Here is a 21,006-nt window from a genome sequence, read left to right as displayed (position 1 = left end):
TCTTTATTGTGCCTTGTTTGATTCGCTCTTTCAATGTAAATGTTCTGGTTTTCCTATGCTTTTCAAAAATACCTGGCCCGATGATTTTGAAATTTTCTTTGATTAAGCTAAACAGTGTATTGCTGAGTATCCCTCTGAATCCCTTCCCAACCAGTTAGGCCCCAGTGATGTTAGTTTCAAAACTCGAGTCCTGGCTCACATTGTAGCAACTACTCTGCTTCCCCGTACTGGTTTCTTTTTCACCTTCTCTCAAAGAGACACCTTCTTAGTATACTGCCTTGTGACCAAACTCAAAGTCAAGTTATCCTCTTAGGTCATTAATTTCATGATTGAAAGTGCAGAAGATCCCACCAGTCTACCCTATGGCATGGCCATCACTCACATCCTGGAAGCTCGCCAAATTTCCCTGTCTGCTTATCCCTTTATCACTGTTTCAAAATCTTACAATTCTAGAGCTTTTGCCAGTATGGGATATGTGAGCGTGAAGGGCTCCTGGGTTAAGAAGCACGAAGGTGATGTAAAGCATGTTCCTATATATCCCAAACCTAAACCCTCTGCCTCTCATCCCAGCCCTGGTAATCCTGATCTTGGTGAGAAGCTTCGTGCCATTGACATTCAACTCTCTGAAATCAAAAATCTTCTCACGGCCACTCAGTCAACTGTTGGTGACATTCATGTCATCTCCAAAGAAACAAGGTCTGATGTGTCCGAGATAAGAGTTGTCGTTCTCAAAGTAAGGGAGAACGCTGTCAAGGCTTTTAGGGAAATTCATGACAGGTTGGATGGAGTGAGCATCTCAGCCAATGCTAGCTTTGAACAACTAAAGGAGGTCATCTGCAACACTCTTACCTAATGTGATTGCTTAAGATAAATTTTTTTTGATGTGTTGTTTTTGGGTTGTTCACTCAGCCATTGGACAATTTTTGTTTCTGTTTTGTTCTGGTTTTTTCTTTTTGGACTATAACTCTGCTGCATAATGCTATATATTCTGTTTTAATTCGTGGTTTGTTCTGTCTAGTCCCTCTTTGCTGATGCCAAAAAGGGGGAGAAGAGTATATATATTTGTATACAGGTATAGTTGACTCAAGGGCAAATGTACGCTAGCATCCTTTACGGCAGGAGTCGACTACAACATCTATAATCATGGACTAGTCAACTGCAGGAACTGAGGGGGAGTACCATGCACCTGTAAACTGCATACATTGAGGGGGAGTAAAACACAGGGAAGCCAACTATTGTTTATACATATATATTATTTTGTCATCATCAAAAAGGGGAAGATTGTTAGATCTTATTTTAATGATGCAAATAATATATTTGTGCAGGAAATCTGGACAACCATTCAAAGATTGAAGAAATCAATTAGAGAAGATCAAAGAATCAAGGAGTTACTATAAGATTGAAGAGATCGATCAGGAAGCTTAAGGAAAGAAATCAATCAGCAAAGATCAGGAAGATCAATGGACAGCTACGATGGAAAGATTCAAACAAGCCTAAACTTAAGGCATCAATCAAGTCCAGCACATTAGCATCGAAGATCCTGAACTCTTGGATTGGCGAAATCACTGATAAAGGAACGTATGGATTGAGTTACAAAATTGACGGAATATAGGCGCGATTAAATGAGGAAGCAATCAATCATGAAGATACTGACGGAATCAAGGGACGCAATTAAAGAAAGACGAAATCACAAAAGATACAGATGGAATCAATCATAGCTAAACTCAAGGAATCAGATAAATCAAGATCTCACTGCATATTCATCAAGTGTCTAAATATAGAAGATCAAGATTCCAAGTTCAACAGAGCTGTTGAAGAACAACTTTATTCTTGGAAAGAATCAATCTCTTTCCAAGGATCAAATCTCTTGGATTGGCAAATCTCTCCAGAATTCAAGCCTCTCTCTCAAAGTATTTAAACCTGTAATCACACCTAGCTAGACATACTTTGATCGAACCAAACACCCTCTCTTTATTCTACTGCAAACAAACATTGTAGCTCTTTACGACCTGTTGTGTAACAAGTTAGAGAAGAAAGAGAGATCAACACTGGTGAGACATTGTATCAAAAGAGACGAGTGATATATGAACTGAACTATCACGTCATTTCCATTATACTCGAAGAAACGCATTCATTAAAGAGAATTCCCTTGCAACCCAAGGGGACTGCACTAGGATTCACATTGAATCCGAACCAGTATAAAAATTTCGGTGTCTTTAATTCCTGCATTTACTTTCTTAATCCTATATTTTGTTATTACAACTGTTAGTTTATTTCATCTAGTCGACTAATTGAAAAACGAGTCAACTAATAGAGATTAAGTTTAAAAATATACAATTTACCCCTTCCCCTCTTGTACTTTCAAGGATTGCTCAGTTTAACATGACTGCGTGTCACGTATTGCATTGCTCCTGCATACCCTGCTCAAATTTATGGTTGAGGAGATGTTGTGGGAAGGATACATAACGGTAAAAAATTATCAATACCAAGTGTTTAAATCAAATCATATCAGTTTACCATGATTAGATGACTTATAAGGTAAGGATATACATTAGCTAATCATGGCGAAGTTAGCAAAGTGTATGTACAAACACTTGACATGTGTGTATTGATTTGACGTAAACACTTGTGTCGGTAAGTTTTTTCCATTACTGAACTCCCGTGCATTCTTTTCTTTTCCTTAATAATTATTTTTTGAGGTGTAATTGACCCCCGTAAAATATTACCAAATCATAACAAATTAAGACTCCTAGAGTCCTAAGACCTTAAATTCTAGCCGTTGCCAAAACAAAAGTGTCGTAATTTTTTTCCTTAATTAATTATAATTATGTTTGGTGTACCACAAACTCTAACTAAAAACAAAAACATCTCCATTATCTTCCAAAAAGATCAAGGATTTCAAGAATTACCCATTCTATGGACCACCACCCTCTATCTCAACCCGTGGATCCACCGCCGGAGCCCACTCGCGACACCATGGCTACCGAAATTCCACCGGAATCTTCAAACTCCGGCGGCGTTATGAAGAATAAAACGAAGAAGAAGAAAAAGAAGAATAAAGCGTGCGTCAATGATCCCTTTGACCCTCATGCTTCTTCCGCTGCCTCCTATTCATCATCATCTTGTTCTACGACGTGGTTTTCTCAAAGGGGTATTAGGGTTTCGGCAAGTCGTCGGAACCCTAGAGTGGTAATTGGGGCCGGCAGGCAGAAAAGTGATGAGAATGTTGAAGCCCTTGCTCTCCCTCTCGGCATGTCTATTGCTGCTGTTCTTGCTCAGGTTCCTTTTTTTTCTTTTTCTTTTTTTGGAATTGTAAAATGTAGTTCCTTTCTTTTAATGTCCGTGGTGCTTGCTAGTATCCTAGTTATATCTATTTATATTTAATTTTAGCAAACTTTTGAACCTTTAGAATGCAAAAAGAATCTGTCTTTTATGTGAAATTTGTGAACCTTTAGGATGCAAGATTCAATTTTATGTGAATTTTATGCTATTGTTGAGCTTGGGATTGATTTGTAGCTGGTAGTATTCATATTTTTTAATGGCGTTTCTTGTGTTTACTAAATACTGTGATTTGTAATTGTGGATGGAAATTATTTTATTTCTTTTTAAGTACATTGTTCGATTACATGGAAAAGCTTCAGTCTTTTTCGTGAAAGTTGTATTTTTTGTTTCGAAAGAAGTGATCTTGATTTTGAGATTGAAATCTAGCTGGCAAAGATGCTATATCAGTTATTTGTGCTTCTTGTTGTTACTTCTTTTGGCGATGATTTGGAATTACAGTTGGATATTCTTGAATTTTCTAAAGTTATTAGAAAATGTGTTGAGACTGAAAGGAGGTGTGTGGAGCTGCTATGTTGCACTGGTTTATTTTGAAGATCATGTTTCCTTTTTGTGTCGTGGTGTATCCTTTTTTTTAATCTTGAAGATCATGTTTCAACCATTTTTGTATATTTCTCTATCATTCAATAGGCTTGATTTTTGTATATTTCTGTATCATTCAATAGGCTTGATAACTTGTTCATAGTCATATGACCTCACAATAATGTATTTTCTAGAACGAGTTTCGGACAAGATTGTTAAAGCTGGCTCAACATTTGTGTAGTAAAATATCAAAAGCAGAACAGTCTAGGTTGTTATATCAGTTTTTTTAAATCCAAGATCCCCCTAGCTGTTCAACTTGCAGTATTGTTTGTTAAAGAAAAGAAAGCAACAAAACTATTACTAATTGGGTAAGATGGTTAGTTTTCGAGATACTGGAATATAGCTAGGACGACACAGTTTATAACTTTATATTAAGTTAGGAGCCTAATACTTCATTCTTCTGATAACAAGTCTTATTCTTTCTATCTACTAGTATGTCGTTTTTTCAGTTCTAAGATGGTATCATTCAGGTCAAGTGTAGCTATGATTGGAAGAAATAGAAAGTCGTTCATCGACTGTGTGTGCATTCTGCTAGAGGTCTTTAACATCTGAATCAATCTGGATCTTAAAACTAGTATGCTTAGCCGAACGGAGTGAAACTTCAGTTTATTACTAAGGTGGATATTGGTAGTTCTTATTTGGAAAAAGAAATATACTATTATGTTTCATCTTTTGTGAAGTTGACTCTTCATTTTTTGCATTCATTATATATTTTTCTTTGTGAATGCTAGTTCCATAATTTTGTATTGTAGTCATTATGATAAAACTAGGTATAGTTTTATATTATCTTAGGTGGAGATGTATTGATCCCTTCTCAATCACCTGCATTGATACCCCAATGAATTTTGATTCTGTTCCTCTTCTTTTTGAGTCATAGTCTGCTTCGGTGGTCGTTGCTAAACCTGCTTCCACTCGATAGTTGTCCCCTGCCTATACCGTCAACCCTAAGGCTGCACACTTATAAATGTTAGATTTGTTTCATATTTCGTAACGCTGCTTTGCTGTATCTGTCGTAACACTAAATAGTGTTACTAGGTTGATTATCACTCTTTCTGCTCAAAAGTACCAATTGTATCTGGTTTTTGGATGGGAATGCTCTCATGATGCACGATGAGGGTAACATCTCTGATGGCCTCATCCTTTTTCTTTTTTATTCTTTGAACTTCCCTGTATTGTATATCTGTGATAGAAATGTGATATCCATTGTTGCATGTTTAGCTTTTATCTTTTCTCATGCTCCTATAATATCCATTTAATTCTGTTAAAATTAACTCAAAAAATTTCTTTCTTGAGGAATAAACTCAAGACAATACTTGATTTCTCATAAGCTGGCCTGTTACCACTATCGTAAAAAAAAGTTTATTTCTAATAACCCGTGGAGTTTTCTGAGCATGAGCTAATCAAAGATAGCTTTATCCTTATTCTTGAAATTGGCTCCTTCTGCAGTTCTGTTGCCATGTGGCTCAATCGACTTATCCCATCGTAATGACATGGCATCCATGCTTAGAATGTCTATTTAATATTTCAATGGAATGATTTTAGGAATTTGATGAGTAATTCGTTTTTAGCTTCTGAGTGTCTTGTCTTACTAGTTTCTTGGTCTCATTTTAAATTCATTCGCTCTGATCTTTAGAGATCTCTTCTTTCTTTTTGATTGTTTGGGAATCTCTTCTCTCTTCTGTGAATGCTTGTTGATATTGCTATTTCTGTTAATTTATCAACGACGTTTGAGCTCTCTCCTTTTTGTTTTATGATCATGACATCATAGAGTATTTTGATAAGCTTCATGGTATTTGCTTCAAAGAAATTACAATGATAATGATAACAACAACTACGACAACAACAACAAAGGAGGACGTGATACTCTTTGTTAGTAGCACTTATTGTCATTTAACTGGACGGTGTTACCTTTTAGATATAAGCTGCCTTTTACTACTAAAAGCCCTATAAACATTGTGTATTCTGGTGTCCATTTAATTCAAACATGACAGGTGCTTCACATTCTAAAGAATGAGTTTTGTCTTGTTTGATACTGCATCTTTGTGCTGCTGCAAAGTTGTCACCCTCCTTATCGCAGGAACTTAATATGTTGGTAGTCGCTCATGAGTTGTGACCATGTTTGTTATGTGTTTATAAGGATATAGTAAGTGTAGGCTGTTAATATAGCTTATGTTGCTTCGTTTAGGTTTTGGAAAGGAAAGATGCAGCCGGAGAAAAGATATCTGTGGATCACCTCTCAGAGGTATGAGATAAATTTTATGGACGAACAATTTTCCTTGAAGTGACGTGGGATTTAATAATGGTTTGCCCTTCGCAGAACCATATTACTATATATCAAAAAATGGACTTCAAGGGTGTTTTATCTCCTCTGTCCAAGTGAACTTCCTTACTTGATTGAATTTTAGATTACAACTATAACCTGCCGTCGTGGACATGTTTAAAACATCTCGTATTTCCTCAGAGAAATCATATGTGTAGATTTCATGATTTTATTTTCTGTCATTTTTCCCTCAGATTTGTACTTTGGCTGTCCGAGAGTCTTTGGCCAATGTAAGCAAAATCCATCTTCTCTCTCTTAAGCTATGGTTTGTCACTAATACAGTCAGCTCAACATAGTCACGATGTTAAAGCAGCAGACTTTCTACTTTTGGCTTGTTTTGGGAACAGGTCTTTGGTGACCAGTTTGAGTCTTTCGTGAGGAACTTTGAGAAATCATTTCGTAGTACATTGATGACTCTCAGATTAATCAGTGAGTCCTCTATGAACGATGGAGTACAGCAAAATCATTGTGCAGCGAGGACTTCTGTCTCAGAAAGATCTGTGCCTTTGATTTCCAACAGACTAGAAAATCTTACATGTGATCCTGACTTCAGCAAGTTTCAATCGGAGTCATGTCAGCAGAGTGCCATATCAGATAACGAACTGAGCAATCAAGAAGAGAGAAGTGAAGGTACATGTCTTGAATCAATAGGTCGGCAGCTTACCCTCTATGATAGGCAAGTAAGGCAGCAATTGGCTTCTGTTTCTTCAAGCATGATTTCATCCAATACAGAGATTAATCAATCTGTGAGTAGCACTTTGGAAAGATCTGTCATGGAGCAAGCTAGGTCGAATGACCTCAAGACATTTGAGATTGGTCTTACAATGAGGAAGTTGCAACTTAAAGAAAGGCAGCTGTCTCTCAGTTCTGATGCGAACCTTTTGGAGAGGGTCAAACTTTCATTTGGAATCTCTAAGACGTCCTTCAAAGCCGAAAAGTTTAAAAATCAAGTAGAAGACTTAAAACATGCTGAGTTGCTTAAAACATGTATAGACTGCCTTGTTGCTGGTTTATTTATCATGTTGGCGTGTCTTGGATATGGAACTTATGTTTTCTCTCACAAAAGAATTACTGAAGCTACAGCATCCTGCACACCTGCCATGGTAAGTGATGTCTGATTCTGAATTGCGATGATTTTGTTTATAGGGTTTCTTAAGAGTTCTAGTATAGTATTGACTCAAGCCAATTGCCTCATCTTCCCTTCCACATGGTTCTTTTAGAATCTGTAGATGGCAGAAACTTAGCAACAAAAAAAGAATGTTAACTCTTTTCCTGTTGCTACATCAAGTCTTTTTCATTGGTGTCAGTAGGGGGTGGCTGGAATAGATGTAACATGCATCATTTTCGTTTATGTCACAAGCTCATTTGAGTCCCTTGTTTATGCAAGTCCGAGTCAAAACGAAAGGTGTCAGGTACATGCATGCAGGAAGTTCTTGAATGAAAAAGCCCATTTTCAAGTTGGATGAAGGGTGGAAAAGAGGGGTAATGGTTATAGAATAATAAGGCACAATAAATATATTCTGTCTATATAGTTGCCAAGTGGCATATAGCTGGGAAAAAATGGTTTCTTTATACCAAATGCTGTCTAAAGATTTGTATTTTCTCTTTCTTTCACTTCCTTTGTTCTTTTTATATCTAACAAATTCACCTACTTAGGAGATGCACAAAAAGGGAAGGAACTTTTTTCTCAAGGAGACTTGTTGTCCTAAGAAGTCAATGTTATTTGCTATAGATGCTGCTTTTGGTGTTATTTCTAAAGCATGGACCCCATGGATGATAAATTAAATAGTTGGCCGTCTCGGTTTATCCATGTGTTGCCCCGTGTATAGCATTTATTTGCAATACCTATGCTAATGAAATGGACATCTTTTTCGCTCCAGGAGTACAAGTCGTCTTGGTGGATGCCAAAATCAATGTCAACTTTTAATTCAGGACTGCAACTTCTATGGTGTCAAGTTCAAGTTCTCAGTCGCATGCTATTTGGTGCGCTCATGATATTGGTTATAGCCTATTTACTACTCCAACGCTCTGCAATTTCAAACCAGACGATGCCAGTTACTTTCATTCTGTTGCTGTTGGGAGTTGGCTGCGGTTTTGCAGGGAAGTTTTGTATCGACACCCTGGGGGGCAGCGGATATCATTGGTTAATTTATTGGGAGACTCTGTGCTTGCTACATTTCTTTTCGAATGTCTGTATCTCGACTTTGTTCCTGATCCTTAACGAACCTGTCACTGTGTCAGAAAAGAGCACGAGGGATACAAGATTTCCATACTGGATGAGGAGATCTGTGTTTTATACCACATTACTTCTTTTTCTCCCGTTATTATGTGGTATGATGCCTTTTGCTGGCCCTAGTGAGTGGAAGGATCACTTTTCTTCACTGGTTCTGGACGCTTTTATAACTCCAGTTGAATACTAAAAGGGAGGGATTTCAGGCTTGTAGCCCTATTGGATGAACCACTGTGTTGATCAACGCCCATCGAGGAACTGTAGCCTAGTATCATCAATTATTACAAGATGAGCCTAAAATGTCTGGCTTAAGGGTGATTAGGTTTATGTTTACATGTAAAGTTATCTGTATCATTAGGGGCTGGCTGAAGATTATAGGCGAGAAGCCCTATTATTGGATGAAACACTGTTTTGATTTACGCCGGTCAAGGAACTTTAGCCTTGTATCATTAATTAGTAGAAGATGAGCGTTAAGTGCCTGGCTTAAGGGTGATTAGGTTTATTATATATACATGTAAAATTATTTGTATCATTAGAGGCTAGCTGAAAGAGCAAGATGAGGCCTTGTATCATTAGTTCTCCCTTATTTTTGGTTTATATTTTGGAGAAAGCAGGTTGAGTCTTGTAACATCATCTTGTGAAAATGCAGGATACAGTAGTACCAAAGAGCATCTTGTAGTTTTTTTTTTTTTTTCTTTTTGTTTAAATTAAAGAAGTGTTGGTTTGTAGATTGTGTAGACTACTGGTACCAATGTTCTATGGTAAGTTTATATGCTTTTTCAGGATTTGTTGTATACCATATTATTGGAATCTATATGGTTTTGATTATTTAACTTGATGGGTCTTGGGTTTTGTTCTTCCATTCTGTAATTTTTATTCTTTTTGGACAGGACGGTAACACTAAAACAGTAATTACACCTGCCTTCTTTTCATGGATACAAATTTAGAGGGTGCTTCCCTCGTCAATAGACAAAAGGTTGATAATAATTATGAGGAAGCACTGCACCCCAATGTAAATCTATAAATAAAATGCTAACTTCATGGATAGATGGTTTTGGTAAAGGGCAGTCTGGTACACAAAGCATTCCGCATTCACACAGGGTCCGGGGAAGGATCGCACCCAATGGGTGTGATGTAAACTATCTATCCCAATATAAACATTAGTGGCTGCTTCAACGACTTGAACTATTTACATTGTTTTGGTACTTAGAACCATTTAGATGGCAAGTTTTCCTTCTATAAGTAAGGTTCCTTTATTTTGTATCTTTCTTTTTGGTGAGGATCAAACTTTGACACTTGCAAGATATTTAGTAGCATCTCTACCAATGACCACCCAATCCTCTAATGTTCACGTTACTTCCTACCTCATATTTTACCATTGCTTCTTTTTCTTTTTGGGTGAAGGAGGAGAGTGCAGTTTTTGAGTATTTGTACCTTGGATTTTAGCACTCGCTCCATTCCATTTTGTGATACAATATCCTTGTTAATCTATTCATAAAAGAATTATACTCGTGTATATTTAAAAATAATTTAACTTTAAATTTTTAATTACCTTTATTGACATACTTTATACCTACAGAAATTTTATAACATGTTTAACACCACTAGTTTTGAAAGTCAGTCTTTCTTTCTTGTTCAAAACATCATTTGCGTGATGTTTTCTATTACGGCTCGATATTTTTTTTCACTTTCCAGATACCCTAGGATTCAACCATTTTAGCCAACTTTCAAATCATGGATCTTTCTGTTCCGCAAGGATTTCCAGTCTAAAGAGACTCATTTGCTTATTTTAGCAGAGGGTTTCAGTGTACATATGTAGCCATAGCATAGCTGCAAATATTAGCAATATCTTCATCCCAATCAAAAATGCAAAAGGAAGCAAGCAGTTAAATTTGGTCCTGCTTAAGTATTAGCCATGCTCACATAAGTATCATATCAGAAGAAAACATCATCATGAGTGGATACAACATTCACTCAAGTTTATATGAAACTAAAAATTTATAGCTCAAAGTCGAACTGGGAACCAACTGTAATTGCAGCTCCTATTGTTCGTAGGGGTGAACATGATAACTAAAGCTTCAGCAGAAAAGGATTACATTTGTATCCGAAATGAGGAAAAAATTTCAGTTAGCGAAGACAAGAACACGTTGCCAAAAATTTTTACTGAACTCTACCTATAAGGTTGAGACAAAGAAACTACATTTTGCTTCTGTGCATCTTCTACATCCTCAAATAGTTCCATAAATCCAAATGGTTGCTTCAAGGTACAAGCTTAAGTTGAGTAGTATGATTCCATCATGCAGCTCCAAAGTAGGCATCCAAAGGTACATGGTTCAACAATATAGTCACTTATATTTTTGATGCATCATTCAGAAAACTGTGTGAGCCTTTCCATAGTATCTGTTTATGAATGGAGACTGCAAAGAAAATTTGGAAACAAAAGAAAGAGGTGAGGACCACGAATTTTATCTGCAACATATCAAACAGTTAATAATCTATATTGAGTCTTAAGATAGATCTCATTTTAATGTTGTGTTACACTAAAGCAGCAATACAGCCTAAATCTTGAGGGTTCAACGCTCTCAATTTATCAGTTTCATCAAAAATCTCATACCAAATTGTGGGGAGCAGGGTTGCAGGGGAGGGCGGGGTCCAAACAATCTAACTAAACAATAGCTACGCAGCCATGAGGTCATGCATAGACCTATTTATACGAAACTTAAGACTACGAACAGAATACTAACCTTGACCTGAGATACATCAGGCGCATCAGGTGAGGGCATCGGATAAAATTTGTAAAACTTCATACTTTGAAATGCAGCTTTAGCTTCTTCGCTCATCTCCTGTATAGCTTTTTTCCTGGCTTCTCTCGCCTAAAACAAAGAAAATTATGAGTCATCAACATAAGCAAATCAAGCACTCTGGTATTGACACAAACCAACAGTTTTAACACGAAAAAAGATACAGGATTGCAACAAGAATCTCAAAATATACCTCTCGATTATTCTTCTTTCCTTCACGAACCTTCTCCTTCACAAATTCCTATAATGACAAAGATGATTCATTTAAGTTTTACAATTTTTTTGATAAGGTAAATATTTTACTGATGTACAATCAGTATTGTCATTTGATATCACAAGGAAGCGTTACCATAAATTCATCTTTTTTATCTGCCGCTAACTCCTCTGCCTCAACTAATTTGTCTGCCATTTCCTACAAATTTTGTCACTCAAGTTAATAGATGGTAAAATGGCTTGAAAATGGAACTATACACGGGCATATACAGATTGGTATGACTTGAAACTAGCAAAACTTGCAATACTTGAACCAATAGAGGAAAATGCTAATTCTCCTTTGTTTCATATTGCAAAATTTACCTCTTCAGTAAAATGAAAATTTTATCTCGCTAAATCAATTCAACTCAAGTATAAACTGTAACTATTTTATATAGAGCTTCGCCTCTCTCCTTGAATGGAATTCACGCCAACAATTCATATAACAAACTTGAACTTTATTTTATTTCAAACTTGATGCAGTATTCTATCAACTAATTACTTTGCTTCTTCACGTGTCAAAGTTTATAATCTTAAACAATTTCCAAACTTGATACAAGTTTGCCATTCAATCTACAAACGACTTTGGTAAGAAAAATGGCAACCCATAGGATGATTATTTTAAGCCTCTCGCTGGAACTGCTAAGAAAATAAAATTTGTCCGCTCTTACAGGTGTCTAAAAACATGGAATCATCATAAAGAAAAGCCAAATCAGAGAAAAGGCAGGATCTGCTCAGAAATGGCTGAGTGAGGTCCAGAAAGGTAAACGATTTTCTATTGTGGGTTCCAATGAGGAGAATTTTCTCCTTTCCATTTTATTCTAGTAAAATGGAGAAGAGAGAAGTTTGGTTTTGGTTGAAAACAAAGAATTTCTTAGTGATAGTTCAACAAAAAAAGAGAGTTTATTTCAAGGAATTGCTGGATTCTGTTCATTGTGTGTAAGCAAATGCTGCAACAGCAGAAATCATAAAGATAACATATTGAATTGGATAGTAGCAAATGTGCAAGTTAAACATTAAGATTTGTGACGATCCTTGGAGTTCATCAACGCTACTCAAATTTTTTAAACCTCAAAATCCAATCAAACTCACAAATATGGTATCTCAGCAAGAACCTCCTAGTTCTTTTTTTGAGAATGAACAAGAATCTCTGAGTTCTTGCAGTTTACTAAATTAGGATAAATGGAATTCAATTATGCAACAATCACACAAATATCGAATAGTTTCTTTTTTCAGCTGAACAAGTTTCTCTAAATTTAGGACATTAAAAGGAGAAAATGGAGAAGTTTCTTTTTATAGGAGAAATAGAGAAGTTTAAGCTGGTGGTCAAATGTCTTAAAGAGCTTCAACATATGAGGTCAACCACAGAACCAATTAAAGAGATTCTGAACAGCATTTTAATTTTCATTTGGAAAGAGGACGGCACCAAAAAGTAGACAGGTGGCAGGGAATAAAAAGAGAAGGGTTAAGCATACCTCTGGCTCATCAAATTCCCAATCAAACTCGCAAAACACCTGAAGCAAAACAAAGTCAAAACGTTCATAAAATTGTGAAGATCATGCCTATATGCCTATACTTCTCTTCATATAACCACTTATGAATCTAGCATACAATATTGCTCATGTCACTCCCAATTAATAACAATATCAAACCAAGAAAAGTCATCCTCAAGCAATCCCTTTTATGACACTATCATTGTGGAATAGCTATTGTATAGTCTACTAGTATTTGAAAGCTTACAGGCGGTTCTGTTGGGAATAAGATCTGCACGATGGTGCTCTGTTCAAGTTCATCTTCTGCAAATGGCTGATAGAAATCTGCCAAGAAAAGAAATGTCACAGAGACTTCTACCCAAAAACAGAACCCATCAAAGACAACTATAACGATTAAAAAACGTACAGAGCAAGGAAAGTTAAAGTTGACAGTTTATCGTCTCATTCACAAGTGAAAAACTGCAAAATAAACGGCAGAGAAAAATGTATGAAACTGAAGCACCAAGCTAGAATCAACTAATATAAGAAATCATTAGATATCATCTTCTCAAACAAACTTAAACCCACATATAAAGGCTAACATGCTTGATATTCAATTAAATAATTTTATGATGATTATCAGAAACATATTAATAATTTAACGATGACGTTTTACAACAGATCAAGTATATGTAAATACATTTAAAAAGAAAAAACTATCAGCAAATCAGACAGCAAAAAGTCAGTAACTAAAAGATTTTAGTTTTCTACGCATACTCAGTGCTAGCACACAGACAATGCAACTTTAAATTTCGATTTTTCTGAATTTAAATACAGTGACTTGTATCATTCAGCGATACAAAATTAAGCAATCCAGCCAAAAAGCTTCACTCAGAAGATAGTTTTCTCAAAACAGCTCATTAGAGATATATTAAAATTCATTCCAGAGACTCCCAGCCAGGGAGAAGCACAGCAGTACAGAGCCATGCCCAATAAGCAAGCCTTACCACAATTAGACATTACCCAATGCACCTTATACAAAGAAACATGTCCCCTCGGAATGAAGAAAAAGATAGGATAAGTGACCGACTCATCATCCTTACAAAGATAGAAGCAATTTGCTAACCTAAACCCTCTCCCCCTGTTGAATGTTATTCTAAAGCAAATTAGCCTGCAGTGCAACTATTAATCTCAGAGGTCCACATATCCTCCAAGCAAGTTTGAAAGGAAGCTAATCATCAAACTTGTTGCTTTTAGAAATGAGAATTAATGAGAAAGGCTTGATGCAGACCATCTTTACATGTTAATAACTCAAGTAGTTATGGACTAGCAAGTCCTTAGACCTGCTTCAGAACAACAAATGTGGGGGAGGGTGGGAAGGGAGTTACCTCTGAGGATAGATTCTGAAAGAAAGATATACGCGTCAATTATCATGATACTATAACAGAATCAACTAATCTCAGAAATTAAAGCAGCATAAAGGTAAAACTTAAACTACGTTAATGATGGACACAAGGAAACAAATAAAGGGCTTAATCTCCATTGATATTGGAGTTATCTTACTTACAAGGTAAGCAATATTCAAACTTCTTCACTCGCTCCAGCTTCAAGTGTTTTAAACCAGCCCTGGAATAAAAAAGTAGAAAGATATTAATCACAGAAAGTTTTTCATTGTCTCCTATCACCTCTTTAACACGGAAGCATCATGCATCTTATGACAGTGAAAAATTCTCCTCAGATACCATACTGAGAAAATTGAGTGCCTAACAGACCAAATACCATCAGCCAAACCATCAAAGAAGAATGCAGGAGGTAAGGAAGCTGACCTTCTTTGAGTACACCTCAGAATAAAAATTTGGGATTTGAGTCTTTCAACTTGAGATTCCCTGTTGGTCAGCCAAAGAATAAAAGCAGCATCAGAAGCCAATATATAAAACAGTTACATAAGACATACAAGAGAGGCAACAAGAAAGAAAGTTAACTAAGGGACAATGCCATTGTTCCAAAGGAACGTATGTTGTTTGAAGCCAAAAAAGACATACATAAGACTTACAAGAGACAAAATGAGAATGAAATACCTATTTTCCAACGGTATATATGGAACCCAGTCCATTTTCATCTGTTTCATTGGCAGTATCTCTTCAGCTTCCCTTTGTACAGAGTTTATTCCAATTTTATCAGAAGGTGGAAAAGGAGATACAACCTGTTCAAAAGGAGGAATAAAAATGACAATGAAAGAGAGGAGATTATATAATGTATGTTTAAGGAAGAACAAAGAGTTTATAACCAGCCTGTACATGAGGTAAAAGGATGTCAAGTTCTGAAATCATTTTACTTTTACAAAAAGCACAAAAGCTAGAACCATGTTTCCTTTCTTGTCCCCCCCCCCCCCCCCACAAAAAAAGGGAACCATGGTAAGGGCACCTTAATAATACACTAGAAACCGTAGAAAGTCGATGAAGTCATCAGCAATTGTTATCTACTTCTTTTTCTGTCTCTCCTAGGTTTAGTCTCTCTCTCCGCAATGTTAATACTCTTCTATATGGCTCAGCCCAAGAAATTTAGTTACTCGAGTGTACAACCTTGTCACATTTTCAAACTTCTTAAGGTCACTAACAGTAAGGGGATGGGTTCAAAAGTAAATTCTTTGTAATCTCCATGCCATCCATTTCCGGGTGGACCAGACTAAAGCTATACGCTATACCCGACAAACAATATGTCAAAATGGGCCAAATTGAAAAATGCAGTCAATTTAACTTTTATGAGCAGTGAAGAATATCTAAAGAGAAGTTAAACACATAAGGTTAATAGTTCTAACTATTTCAATATAAAGCTAGATCTTAGAGACTTACAGCAACCACAACAGGTATACACGTCACTTTTGATTGGCCCTGAAAATAAACCAATTGTGCTGCAAAAACAAGAGAGCAGTTAGTCACGAAGCAAATTAATTGAGTCGATAAGAGGATATTAGTAGCGAGAAAGAAACAGAATAAGAAGTTGAAAGAATATGATCACCTATGCTAAAGAAAAAGTGTTTCAGAGTACATAACACAGAACTTCTTATTATGAACAGTATCAAATAACTAATCACAAATATTGACAGGAAAAGGACGGTAATCAATCAAATGTAGGGGTCAATTACCCATACATAAAATTATTAAGCAACACTCAAGTTAATAGAAATTTGAACATAGAAAATGGTGAGAAGATAAATATTCACTAAAAACATTGGCAGGAAAAGAAAAGAATGAATCAGCTGAAGGGGTCAATGATCCCCAGGTGAGAACTTGCATAGGAAGATTAGAATAAAGAGAAAGTTGAACATGAGAACATGACTATGCAAAAAGCATTGACGGAAAAAGAAGGGATAAATCAGCTGAAGGGGTTGAAGATGTCTAGGTGAAACTATATAGCAAGATTAGACACTAAACAGAAAGCTGAACCACATTGTAGAAGCATTGCACTTTCAAAGATCACAGCTATAAGTCAAGCTACTTGGAGCATATCACATGCATATGTCCATAGAATAAGTAAGGCGACAAGCTTCAGCTACCACTTACGTTCAGTACAACCAAAAAGATAGACTTTCTTTCCATGCAATTCTCCGCCTTCTTCAAATGCATCCTATCAGAAAACACACAAGACCTTTGAGTTATCTGGTCTCTTTTTGTTTGAATACTTTGCATGCAGAAACATAAGGCAGATAATGCACTTTCTTAATACAAAATTTTGTTGAATCAAAAAACGAACTGAAAATAACCAACTCACTTCGAGATTCGAGAAATTCCATTTGTATTGGTAAACCATGTCTATCTGATCCCACTGGCACCAAGGAAAAGAATAAATTCAAATTTCAGAAATTATAAGCAAGAAATTAAGTACCATAAACCAGAAAGCCATGCCAATGAATAATCCGAAAGCCGTTTTCAAAAAAATGAATAAACAGAAAACAATCAAATTCTAACCTCTGTGCCAACAGGAAAAACCTCTTGCCATAGATCTTCCTGCAAAATATACCAATTGAAACTGTAAGGAAGCAGGCAAAAGTATTATTAACTGTCTACAAGAGCAAGGAGGAAACTGCAAATCTTCTACAACAAAAGTTTAAACGAGTACAACTGCAACTATGAAGCTAAGCACAACATACTATCATCAAACCACTTAGCAATTCAAAGAAACATACCTACCCTATATTTTTAAAGGGAACAACAAGATTTCAGAAGAAGAAGGGAAAAAAAAAGGACAGCCCGATAGACTAAGCTCCTACTAAGTGATGTGGGCAGAGTCCGACAAAAGGCCAGACCACATTCAGTCTATCTTACTTGAGCCCGTGACATCTTGGTCACACGGCGGCAACATTTACTGTTGCGCCAAAGCTCACCTTTAAAAGATTACACAACATACCCCAAAAAATATTTAAGCAAATGTCCAAGTGAGCATTAAAAATTATCGGAGTACCAAACCACAAATGTAGTAATTAGTGCTTCAAACAATCCAACTTAACCTACATTATCAAAATAAAACAACCAATAAAAAGTAAATCAAACACTTAAGCTAAAACCCATATCATTACAATCATTCAAGAACGTTCAGCTATATGAATCCTCTCAATCCATTCCACTTTATTCAGGCTATTAACAATCATTGAACTACCAAAGCATAACATTTAGCAGTTTCAAGATTCAAGTTACTCAACATTATCAAAATGAAACAACCAAAATAATCCACAAAAAAGAGGGCAGGTAGCATATTACCAAATTACGCTTATCAGGGAAGTACTCAGTCCCAGTCTGAGGCTTAGCAATCTTGGCTCGTTTAGCTCCGCGCTTAACATCTTTGCTAGGCTCTCCTTCTTTGTCATTGTTCTTAGGCTCTTCTTTCTGAACAGATTCGCTTTGCTCCGCAGCTGATTGGGTTTGGGTTTGGGCTTGGGCTTGGGCGGGCTCACCATTCTTGTTGGTCGTTTCCTCGGTGGTTGCGGTTTGTTCTTGGCTACTAGCCTTCTCCTCTTCCTTGGACTTGCCTTTTTTGCCTCCTACTTCTCTAGCCTTTCTCTTCGTACCTTTCCTCATTGTTTATCGATTTTAAGGGTTGGTTATTTGAATTGGAGGAGGAAGAGAGACAATGGCGGAAAATAGAGAGAGGCGCTGAGGTAATAAGGAGGCAATTTGCGTGAAGGGGGGTGGGTAGCGCGTAAATCCAACGCGACCAAGCTGTCTTTAGTGGGAGGGAGATTGAAAATTTTGGTTTCTTTTTACGCTATTTGGTTTCCCCCCTTCTCAAAACTACATACAAGTACTCAGATTCAGGTTCTTGTAATTAACCCTCTTAACGACGCCCTAAAACATAATTAAAGGGAATTAAGACAATTAACTTAACCCCTTGTTTGGATGGTTGTTACCCGTTAGTATCGTATCCTATCGTTATTATAATTACAATATTTGTTTTGATTGTTATCTAAAATCCGTTGTATTGTATTGTTAAATTCATTATTACGTAACAACAAAAAGAGCCATTTTACGTAACGACCGATTTGGTGTGGTCGGATCGTTACGTATTTTTCTTTCCAACTATACCCTTATTTATTACTTATTAATCCTACTTTACCCTTTTCCTTATTTTATTATTTTAACTCCAAGTCCAACCTAAACCTACTGTCTTCGTTTAGTCTCCCGTAAGAATTTGGTTAGATTTGCCGCTTTTGTTTCTTATGGTTCTTCTATTGTTCTACTTTTTTTATTGCTAATAATTGTTAACTTTTTTCCTTGATTAGGTTTATGGGCTTGTTTTCAAGATACAAAATACAGGTACTTTTCTCTCCTTTTTTTTTTTGGTTAGTTATCATGTGTTTCAGTTTTTGTTGTAACTATATCCGGCTGTTTGAGTAGTTCATCTCCTACTATGTTGAAACTATGTATGATTATTTTGAAGATTCTTATTTGCATGATGTAAATATTTGATGAGTAATATGATTTGCTAATATGATTCACCGAGTAATAAGTTATAGCTTAAAGTCTACGTGTCGATATCGCGTTTTGTGTTGCAACTTTAACATCTAGTTATGGAGATTTTTTGTTGCATGACTTGAGTATATGGTTAAACTATAGTTTGGTTCTGGGAAAAACTTGAAGTGTAATCTGGTAATGTGATTTGCCTAACTAAATTCATGTCTAAGGTCTACTGTGTGTGTTTATATATATATATATATATATATATATATATATATATATATATATATATATATATATATATATATAATGTATTCAGTGAAGATTTGTCCATCACTTCTTATTCTTCACATTAGAGACATATATACTGAAAACTAGTATTTTAAGTATGGCTAAGGTCTAGCATCTTGGATCTGCTATCATTTCAAATATTTTATTTTCTAACTTAATTTATTGACGATGATCTCATTCAATTTTATTATAGATGGATGATCGGAATAATCAAAATAATAGTCAAATATCACGACAGTTGAGCTCTTTAGCCGCATATGCTGCTTGCTTAGTTGTTATCTGGTTTTGGAATTATGCATGTGAAATTGAAAATGATCGACGTACGATCACACATAATTTACGAATTGAAGGAGAACGAGTCAGAAGTGAATTAATGAGTTATTTATTCTCAACTGAACTCTGTCGTAATATCTTGAGAATGACCCCTCCAACCTTTATCGGTCTATGTGAGATATTAGTTAGAGAGGGTGGTCTTAGACCAACACTTCGAACTACCATTGAGGAACAAGTTGCAAAAGCACTTTACCTGTTAGCGCATAATGTGACAAATCGTGAACTAGCTTTCTTCTTTCGTCGATCTGGTGAATCAGTCAGTCGTTATTTCCATACTGTCTTGAGAGCTATCTTGAGGTTATATGAAAAAATTATTAAACAACCCGATGGCTTCCATGTTCCTTCTGAAATTGCCAGCAGTCAGAGATTCTACCCATACTTTAAGGTGAACACAATTATAATTTTTATTTAAGTTTTAACTAATGCCAAGATTGCTTGCATTTTAAATCATGAACATAATGTCATGATTGTATTGGTGCAATTGATGGAACACACATACGTGTTAAAGTTCCACAAAGTGAAGCACCTAAATATCGTGGGAGGAAAGATTATCCAACACAAAATGTCTTGGCTGCATGTACCTTTGATTTAAAATTCACATATGTTTTAGCTGGGTGGGAAGGGACGGCATCTGATTCAAGAATCGTGAAAGAAGCACTAAATAAACAAGACCCACTAAGAATTCCAGAAGGTAAATATTACATAATATTTATCTAATTGTATATAAGTTATGTGATGAATAAATAGTTAAGACTTTTATCTTTTTATCTTTAGGAAAATATTACATTGTTGATGCTGGATTCATGTTGAGAAGTGGACTTATTACGCCATATAGGGGGGAACGATATCACTTGAAAGAGTACTCAAGAAATCCACCTCAAAATTCTCGTGAATTATTTAATTTGCGACATGCATCTTTGTGTAATGCTATTGAACGAACATTTGGAGTTCTTAAAAAGAGATTTCCGATAATTGCTAGTTCTACAGAGCCATCATATGGTGTTGACACCCAAAAACTTATTATATTTGCATGTTGTGTTTTGCACAACTACTTAAGAGGTGTAGATCCAGATGATTGGTTACTTGCAGAGGTTGATGCAGAGCTTGTTAACGATACAAATGTGCTTGAAGAACCTTCAAATAGCAAGGAAAGCAATGAGGAGTTTAAGAAAGGAGAGTTGATTCGAGATCACATAGCAACGAACATGTGGCTTGACTACCTTGCTTAATTTTCTAGGAAGTAAAACTCAAATGAATATTTTCGTGACTATTTGATTGATTCTGTGCTAAGTAATTTCTATAAGTTATTTTTGAAGTATAGACCGTATGTATTGCAGTTTTCTTTATTTTATAACTCTTATGAGTATTTATGTGTAATTTAATTTTATTGAATCTAAATTTTTTTGATTCATCTTAATTATGTAGTTGCCAATAT

The 21,006-nt window shown here is 35.9% G+C and overlaps 3 protein-coding genes across 3 annotated transcripts; 2 read left to right on the top strand and 1 right to left on the bottom strand.

Annotated features, from left to right (window-relative positions):
• Positions 1-2,580: 2,580 nt before the first annotated feature.
• LOC107810291 (protein CPR-5) lies at positions 2,581-9,199 on the top strand. Its single transcript, XM_016635052.2, has 5 exons — positions 2,581-3,279; positions 6,107-6,163; positions 6,436-6,471; positions 6,589-7,344; positions 8,122-9,199. The coding sequence occupies exons 1-5, from the start codon at positions 2,917-2,919 to the stop codon at positions 8,659-8,661; spliced, it is 1,752 nt and encodes a 583-aa protein (XP_016490538.1). The 5' UTR covers positions 2,581-2,916; the 3' UTR covers positions 8,662-9,199.
• Positions 9,200-10,338: 1,139 nt separating this feature from the next.
• LOC107810292 (protein HEAT INTOLERANT 4) lies at positions 10,339-18,292 on the bottom strand. Its single transcript, XM_075225048.1, has 14 exons — positions 17,754-18,292; positions 16,965-17,003; positions 16,768-16,821; positions 16,560-16,623; positions 15,849-15,907; positions 15,075-15,199; positions 14,823-14,882; positions 14,564-14,622; positions 13,265-13,341; positions 13,000-13,038; positions 11,622-11,684; positions 11,466-11,513; positions 11,216-11,344; positions 10,339-10,888 (listed from the first exon to the last, which is right to left on the bottom strand). The coding sequence occupies exons 1-14, from the start codon at positions 18,069-18,071 to the stop codon at positions 10,841-10,843; spliced, it is 1,182 nt and encodes a 393-aa protein (XP_075081149.1). The 5' UTR covers positions 18,072-18,292; the 3' UTR covers positions 10,339-10,840.
• Positions 18,293-19,656: 1,364 nt separating this feature from the next.
• On the top strand, positions 19,657-20,800 carry LOC107810288 (uncharacterized). Its single transcript, XM_016635048.2, has 3 exons — positions 19,657-19,930; positions 20,182-20,262; positions 20,346-20,800. Exons 1-3 carry the CDS (start codon positions 19,657-19,659, stop codon positions 20,798-20,800), a joined length of 810 nt encoding a protein of 269 aa, XP_016490534.2.
• The last annotated feature ends 206 nt before the right edge of the window (positions 20,801-21,006 follow it).

Source organism: Nicotiana tabacum, chromosome 11 (assembly GCF_000715075.1).
Source record: "Nicotiana tabacum cultivar K326 chromosome 11, ASM71507v2, whole genome shotgun sequence".
NCBI classification, from domain to species: domain Eukaryota; kingdom Viridiplantae; phylum Streptophyta; class Magnoliopsida; order Solanales; family Solanaceae; genus Nicotiana; species Nicotiana tabacum.
The sequence above is the reverse complement of the archived record's forward strand: the minus strand, read 5'-3'. Positions and strand labels throughout refer to the sequence as shown.

What these genes read in the sequence shown, in the direction of transcription:
- LOC107810288 (XM_016635048.2), top strand. Translation starts at nt 19,657, where the DNA reads ATGACCCCTCCAACCTTTATCGGTCTATGTGAGATATTAGTTAGAGAG. An exon ending in TCCTTCTGAAATTGCCAGCA is followed by an intron (nt 19,931 to 20,181) that starts GTCAGAGATTCT and finishes CATATGTTTTAG; the next exon opens with CTGGGTGGGAAGGGACGGCA. An exon ending in CCCACTAAGAATTCCAGAAG is followed by an intron (nt 20,263 to 20,345) that starts GTAAATATTACA and finishes TTTTATCTTTAG; the next exon opens with GAAAATATTACATTGTTGAT.
- LOC107810291 (XM_016635052.2), top strand. Translation starts at nt 2,917, where the DNA reads ATGGACCACCACCCTCTATCTCAACCCGTGGATCCACCGCCGGAGCCC. An exon ending in CTGTGGATCACCTCTCAGAG is followed by an intron (nt 6,164 to 6,435) that starts GTATGAGATAAA and finishes TTTTTCCCTCAG; the next exon opens with ATTTGTACTTTGGCTGTCCG. An exon ending in CATCCTGCACACCTGCCATG is followed by an intron (nt 7,345 to 8,121) that starts GTAAGTGATGTC and finishes TTTTCGCTCCAG; the next exon opens with GAGTACAAGTCGTCTTGGTG.
- LOC107810292 (XM_075225048.1), bottom strand. Translation starts at nt 18,071, where the DNA reads ATGAGGAAAGGTACGAAGAGAAAGGCTAGAGAAGTAGGAGGCAAAAAA. An exon ending in TCTTTTTGGTTGTACTGAAC is followed by an intron (nt 15,908 to 16,559) that starts GTAAGTGGTAGC and finishes TTGTTTTTGCAG; the next exon opens with CACAATTGGTTTATTTTCAG. An exon ending in ATAAAAAAGATGAATTTATG is followed by an intron (nt 11,514 to 11,621) that starts GTAACGCTTCCT and finishes TTGTCATTATAG; the next exon opens with GAATTTGTGAAGGAGAAGGT.